We start from the raw sequence: 7,826 nt of genomic DNA on the forward strand, positions 1-7,826 counted from the left end.
CACTAAATCCATCAAATCTTAATTCTGCAGTTCTATATGTTGAAACCAAAGAAGAAGACAGATATGGAATCCTCTAGGGGCCACTAGAAGAATCCCCAAATCCCTTCAACACTTGCAGCACTTTCATGAATCATCACCACATGATGTTTGAACAATGCACCATTTCAAGCAGCCTCTAAATTAGTAACTCTAGATGGGACCGACTCCAAACCCTCCCCCATCTGCATTTTGGTTCATTCCAAGGAAAAGAGGTCACCGTGTTCAGTCCCATCCATCATCTCTCCATCCTGACTAACAGGACACCTTCAGCTAAGCTATGAGGTGACCTTCCTCCTCTACTCTTCAACCCTTTTATCTCCACATCAATCTGTTCATTCTTGCATCCATGCAAGCTTAGGCTAATTTAGAGAAGTTACTTGGTGACCCTTGACCTCATCTTCTTCCTCCTCCCCCTCTTACCAACTATGGATCCTTCTTCTTGCAGAGAAATAAACCTGCTTTGCATCAGACGCAGAAGAATGTAAAGACACTCTGCCTTTGACGCACACAGACACACAGAAATACATGCATACCAGAACTACAGAACACACACACACACACACACACAGAAATCAGACAAGTTCCAGGTGATCCCGACTCCCACAGATCTCCAGTTGCCATGCCCACTGCCCACCCAGCGAGCCAGTGTGATAGGTTGAGCGTGTGTCTGTAACTTAACTCCCACCGTTCTGCTGCATGTCAGCAGTTGCTCAGTCATCTTTGACACACACACATACACACAGGATTACAGCCAGGCTCTGCTGAACACTGCTTGTGTGTGCATGCAGGGAGCCTCGTCACCAAAGGTTTTCAATACCCTTACATAACATAGTGTATAACATACAGAATGTTTCATTCCAGTGATCCAGGACAGATTAGATAGAGTATCACTCCAAGACAAGATAGTACGAGTCTGTATATGATGAATATTTGACAAAACTACAGAGTGGCTACAAGTTTTGTTTCCTGATAAACAAATGTTTTTTCTTTCCTATAGAGACAGAGTGAGAGATTTTTCTGTCCTCAGGATTCAGGAAAATTTTAACAGCATCTTGTGATGAAGACGCCAGGAAAACAATCCCACTCTCACACAGGAAACAGTCATACCCAGAGAAGACACACACAGATTTGAAGACAACTATTTCACAGTCCTGGCTCATCTGACTCGTGTGATTACATCTGACATGGTCTTCACCACAGGGACGAAGTGGACTGGCCTCGCGTTTGCTACATTGCAAAACGAGTTTCCAGTAAAAGGCGGAGACGACAACAGAACTATTTTCACGACAGGTCCAAACACAATCATGGCTTCGTTAAAGGAGCGGTGTGATGGTGTCATTTCTAACTACAGTGCATCTCCAAGGAGTGTGATGGAGCAGAATATACACACAAGAAAAAGATACAAATGTACTGAAACGCAAATATAAAAAACCCATTTTCAATCTGGTATGTTTGTTTCTTTTGCCTGGTAACGGCTGATTCATCCAGACCAGCAGATGCACGTGAATCCATGGAGTTGTTTTCCTCCTGAACTAAACCCTGAGCTCAGCCAGTGCACTGAATGTCATATGACCGGCTGAGAGGCTGTGTGCCCTACATCTCGTCTGCAAAGTATGGAACGCACCCCCATCTCCACGCTTGCTCGACAACATGACAAGTAGCTCAGGCTGGATCTTTTTTTCTTCTATTTGTTTTTGTCACATAGCTGACACATATACTGTAAAGCATCAACTCTGGTAAATATCTTTCTGCTTTTCACACACACACACACACACACACACACACACACACACACACACACACACACACACACACACACACACACACACACACACACACACACACACACACACACACACACACACACCAGAAGTTGCATCAGGAGACCATAGTGTAGCAACCACATCCTGTATGCCATCCTGTCTCATGTTTCATACTTCACCGTCCACCAATTCGCTGCGTTTCAAGACACAGCGTCTCATTGTTTGTCTCTATATACCTAAAAACTGTTTGCAGAGGATGAAAGAGCGCCACAAATCGTCCCTGCTTCATGTCCACTTACCTCCAGACATTCACACAGGGGGAAACGAGACATGTGGGGGGAGTGCAGCCACAGTGTTCTATGAGTCACAACGACGCTTTATTGGAGCAGCTGGGAGGTTATCTGTCTCTGTCTCACCCGCCGCAATGAAGAGACGAGATGAGAGATGAAGCCCTGTTGCTTTATTCACTTTCAGTGCCTGGATCTTCCCCAGACAGTCTGGAGATTCCCACAAGCTCTCTCTACTCCCCACTGTCATTTACTTCTTCTTCTACTGCTGTCCTATTAATTCACAGTTTCCTACATCCTCTTCCTCCTGTGACACTCATTTACAGATTGTGTGGATACGATCATCTGACGTGCCACAGCATCCGTTCACACACACACACACACACACACACACACACACACACACACACACACACACACACACACACACACACACACACACACACACACACACACACACACACACACACACACACACACACACACACACACACACACACACACACACACACACACACACACACACACACACACACACACACACACACACACCGGATTGAGTGCAGGGACGTGGTGAGGACGCACCTGAAGTACAGGGCAGCTGGTGCTCATGTGGTGTCAACAGCTGTATCCTAAAGCATTCAACTCAAAAGTGATGCATCCTATAACTGGTTTCAGAGCTTTAAAAGGTCCAAGGGCAGGACAGTGTTGCATTTAAACCTTAGAAATCAGCGTGGCATCTCTTCACCTCCTGCAACAATTTATTAAGGGCGAGCCGGGAGACAGGTATGATTACTGCTTTGAGACAAACGTCAGACGGCGCAGAAATGTAGGACTAACTTTTACTCAAAACACAGAAAATGAGACGTATCAATCCCAAATAACTACATCTCATAAAGTGCCCTCTGAATCACAGCAGGAACAGATCAATACGTCTAAATTTGCTGCCTATTGGTCGGAACGGGACAAAGATCTGCCTTGTGTATCTGAAGACGCAGGTGAAATCTGCTCTGTCATTACTCACATATGCAATCGCAATACGTGGTATGTAATCTGTACCAATCGCAACTGGGCTGATCTCATTTCCTAATTCTTGGCAACTGGACGAACAGGAAGTTCTCGCATATCAGCTGCCTTAAGAGCACAAACATTTAAAATAAATCATTCTCAAGAATCTGAACGGTGTGATGTTCCTGCCAGATGTCGTGCAAGTGAGCTACAGAGACAGAAAGACAGAGGACAGACGGTGAAGAGGAGAGTGTGGACCTACCTGTAACTCACACCAGGCCACTTCCACCGTCGTCTCCGTGTCCAGTCCCTTGTACACCGTCTTAAAGGACCCTCTCCCGATCTCGATGTCAAACTTTAGGAAGCGCCCGTCTGGTGAAGTCCCCACCGCTTTCGTCTCCACCTCCTCCTCCTGCACGCGTTTCTCGGCCTCTCTCTGCTCCGCCCGTGCCTTGGCCAGTCCTCTCTCGTCCTCCGTCTCCCTAACTTTTTCCTCAGTGGGACTGCTGCTGCTGCTGCTGCTACTACTGTCGCCCAGGCGACCCGTCACCTTCCCATCTGCTGTCCCTTGTTCCTTACCCTTTGATACTTTAGGGGGCGATGTAATGTCTAGCTCCTGCTTACTCTCCGTTTCACTGGTAACATCCAATACTGTCGGACTGGGCTCTTTAATCGCCTCATCAGCGCTGAGGTCAACACTGCTACTGGTAGTGATAACAACTGTGACATTGCCAGCACCTAAATCACTCCCAGAGCTCTGATGCCTGTCCACATCTGGCCTGTCCACATCTGGCACAGTGAGACAAGGCTGTAGGGTCGGGCTTGGCATACAGGGAACCCTCAGCACATCCCTGCCCTCGCCATCTCGTGCACCGGGTCCAGGCCCCGAGGGCTGAGGAGGAAAGAAGGCGGGAGACACTTCACAGTCTGGAGGCGAGGCGATATTCACAGCTGCCTTGCTGGGCAGGTCCAAAGCGGTGGCGTTAGAGTCACAGATGACACTGCGGCGGAAGAAGCGGTGCTCGGCTGTTTTGGAGTCTCGTTCCATTGTGTGGCGTCGGCGTCGGACCTCGGGGTGTCCGCCAAGCTTCTCCACTACGTGCGAGTCTGAACTAGCAGAGCCGTTCACATTCTTGTGGGGGGTCTGGGGTGATATGCACGGGGAGGCAGAGGGAGTCGGAGGTGCCGGAGCTATGAATTTCACAGCTTTGCTGCTGCTACTGCTGCTGCTGCTTTCAGACATTATTCCCAGACTACAAAATTGAATTCTAAAAATATAAATAAAGATTTTTTTAAGTAATTAGACCAACCTCTGTGTAAACTGTGTGTTTGTGCACATAAGTCTTGACCAGCAAGCTTCCTTTTCAAAAGGAACGTTTGTGAACTTCAAATCAAACTCCAGTAGAAAAACTAATGGGATGGGTGATAGAAAATATTCAGATATATCAATTCAACTGAAAAAAGTGATCTTTTCAGTGTACTAAAGTTTGATGGCAAAGATTTAGCTCTCCTTCCTTCTTGCAATGTTAGCGTTTCAAATATACATTCCACAGTTTCTACAAGGCCCTTCAGTTGAGGGCTCAGGAGAGCCCCAGGAGAGAGGAAGGGGCTTTCTCTTAAGGACTGGGGAGGGAAAGGATGGAAGAAAGAAGAGGACACAGTCAAAGGACAGGGGGTGCAAACACTGCAATGTGGTGACACTCCTCAAATCAACAACCACGTCCATCCTGCTGCCAACATCCAGAGAAGGACCACCAAGGCATGTACGAAGTGGAGACCTAACAACACAGTGTGACCTCCTGATAAGACCAAATATGACTGGAATCCAGTCTGGTGCAGCTCAACTTGTGGGCCTGAAAGAACAGGTAGGATTCCTGGGGCCGAGCTGCTAAGGCCAGACAGAAGCCTGGATAGGCCTAGCCAGGCCTCGCCTGGCCCAGCTGGGCTTGGTTCAGTCCTCCTCACTGGAAACAAAGAAAAGGACATCAAAATTAAGTGATATTGCAGAGTTATTTGGCTAGATGAAGGCCTCATATTGAGTAATTCATAATTCCAGCAATGTGTAGCTCAGTCAGATATGCGTCACAGGATTGTTTGTCGTTTATTTGAGTAAATATTTACCTTCTGATAGAGCCAGTTCCAACTTTATGTCTGCGTCATGCTTGTAAAGAAAATAGCTGAATCCCACCCCAATCTCCCCCCTCCAATTGTCCCAGTGTAGTTAATTGTGTGGAGTGATTCAGAGGAGTGTGGCTCTAATTGTGCCAAATTTAGACCAAAGTCGCTGACCTGAAGGTTAAGCTTCTCTGTGGCAATTAGGCAGCCAAACATGACAGACAGGCATTGTGGATAGATTCCACTTATTCTGAGGACAATTTAAAAATACAACAGCCAAATCTGTTAAGCAGTTGAAAACCTTTATGAGGAATAAGATGACTTGATTTACAATTTGCATAACATAGCATCTTATAATATTCATAAGGGCACTGGCACAGAACACAATTAGTAAACACAAACCAGCAGCCCACTTTGGTGTGTGATGTTAGAATTCATATCAACACTGACAGATAAGGAATCATGCAGAATAATCTGGTGATTCAGATTTCACACATACACCGCAGAGCCTTCATACTATTTACTCCTTCCAAAACACTGCCTCATAGATCAATTCATCTCTCCCTGTGATTGAACTCTTCCTGTTAGTGATGAATGACAGAATGTTACATGGCCAAGTGGGCTGGTGTACATTGCCCCAGCCTGCCAAATGAGAATCACATGGATGCACTGCTCTGCTCCCAAAGAGGGGAAAACATGTCCCAAAAAACATGTCCCAGAATGGATCCATGAAGGCACAGTTGGTAATGGCAACCAGAAAGTGTTGCTTCTCTGCCATTTCTAAATTTTGAAAAAATCTGTCTGTGCTGTCTGTGCTGTCTTATGCTGTTCCATCATTTGCATCATGATGAGTTATGAATGGGCTTTAAGTCTTGCCTGATATTAACGCTTAAGAGGTGCAGCCTAGCAATGTTTAGGCCCAAAAGGCAAATTGGTGCCCAAGTGGTAAGAGGAAGGTTTTCTTACACCAGATGGCTCAAATAAAAAAAAAGCGATACTGTACTTTTTAGACACAGCTGCTGTGATTAGCTGCTGAAAAAAACGCAGATGGGTTGTTCCAGTGTGAGACAGCTACTGTTGCTGTGACTTTGCTACATTTCCATTTAAGATCTAAACAAGTCAGAACACATCTCTTATCTGTCTCTGGTCAAATAAAAACTGATATGCATTGGTGTCATTTATGATTCAGGCAGGTGAATCAGAAAAGGAGCCATGAGAGGCAGGGGGGTACTTGGTTTTTATTTGACCAGTACTTGGTGGAGGATTAATATTTTATGCCAATATTTTACCATAAAAAGCAATAATAGCAATGATAATACAATTACAGGTCACACGTGCAGCCTGACCTCGACCAGTGATTGATATGAACTGACAGGTCACAGCATTTATACATGATTAAATTAACATCTACATGAACCCTTATGAGGTCACATATGTGCCCTTAATGGGGATATGCAACATCTGCTTCCTTGTGGCCTCAGCCAATCAAATCGGGTCGTTTGATAAATCAAATCAACCTGACATTTGGACATAACGCATGTGTTTGTATGTGCTCCAAAACATGCATGCAGATTTGGTTTCAGTGCGCCGTGTAGTCCTGTCTTTTCCGGAGAAAACGTAAAATCCTGTTAAATGGAAACGTCAATGCCAGTCTGAACATTCAGCAATGTTTATAATCTTTGTTATGGTTTAATAAAGAGACCCAATGCAAAGGTGCTTCACTGTTTGAATCTCAATAAGGATGGAATTTGTTATCAACAACACAGCAATGATATGAAAGTTCAGCTCATTTTACCCGTTTAGATGAACGGAGAAACTGGCGGAATGCGCAGCGGTTGTGACATAATAAGGATATTGGTTCTTGAAAAATTACTAAAATGATGAGCCCATCGATGGACGTCAGTCGGCGCGAGCTCCGCGGCTTAAATACGCGCGTGCAGTGACGGGGGTTCGGCGCAGCCTGTTGAGGAACTCTGGGACACAAAATGAGGCTATGCGGCTAACTTTACCCAGCGCTAAAACAAGACACAAGCAGCAAACCAGCCGCCATTCAGACAAAACAAGAACAGTTCGGTGGAGACTGGACAGTGTGTTACCTTTACATCGGTGTGAGTTTAACTAGAACCGTGGAATGTTGATGGAAAAGCCGAGCAGTGGGGTCCGGTCCGACTCACCGCACAAATGTCAGTATAGTGCGTCACACTCAATCTACAGTTGGTTGTCGAAAAGCTCAAAAATAACACGTCAAAGCTGGTCACAATAAAAAACTTATGGCCATGTCTTCAAAAAAGGGTCCCGAGCAGCGACACGGGGAAGCGGTACGCGCAGAGAGCCGCAGCCGTCGGACAGACACCTCCCACCGGGCAGAAGGGACAAGTCCGCTCGCTGGTGTCGCGGCTCTCCGTCTGCTTCTGAGTCCGTGTCTGCGGCGGCGGCAAGTAAGGTAAGCGGGCTCACTCAAGGATGCAATTTCCTCAGCAGCATCCACACCTAACCCGCTCCTGGGATTAATCTAATGCAATAAATCCAATGTAATCCACAGTTATGCGCCCTTTCGAGCCCTCAGACGGCGGCTCGGTCCGCTCTCCTCTCCTCTCCAAACTAGCGATGACTC

General features: G+C 46.2%; 1 protein-coding gene across 3 annotated transcripts in view; it reads right to left on the reverse strand.

Annotated features, from left to right (window-relative positions):
- LOC143007503 (serine/threonine-protein kinase WNK1-like) overlaps positions 1-7,826 on the reverse strand; it is a 64,914-nt gene extending 57,088 nt beyond the window's left edge. For all 3 annotated transcript variants that reach the window (XM_076158878.1, XM_076158877.1, XM_076158879.1), the window contains exons 1-2: positions 7,309-7,826; positions 3,360-5,061 (exon numbers count right to left, since the gene is read on the reverse strand). In XM_076158878.1, coding sequence (XP_076014993.1) covers positions 3,360-4,340 — 981 coding nt within the window. In that variant the 5' untranslated portion in view covers positions 4,341-5,061; positions 7,309-7,826. The remainder of the gene's footprint in view (positions 1-3,359; positions 5,062-7,308) is intronic.

The sequence above is a fragment of the Genypterus blacodes genome, unplaced genomic scaffold (assembly GCF_046128005.1).
Source record: "Genypterus blacodes isolate CSIRO-AG114 ecotype Tasmania unplaced genomic scaffold, CSIRO-AGI_Gbla_v1 ptg000090l_1, whole genome shotgun sequence".
Classification (NCBI taxonomy): Eukaryota; Metazoa; Chordata; class Actinopteri; order Ophidiiformes; family Ophidiidae; genus Genypterus; species Genypterus blacodes.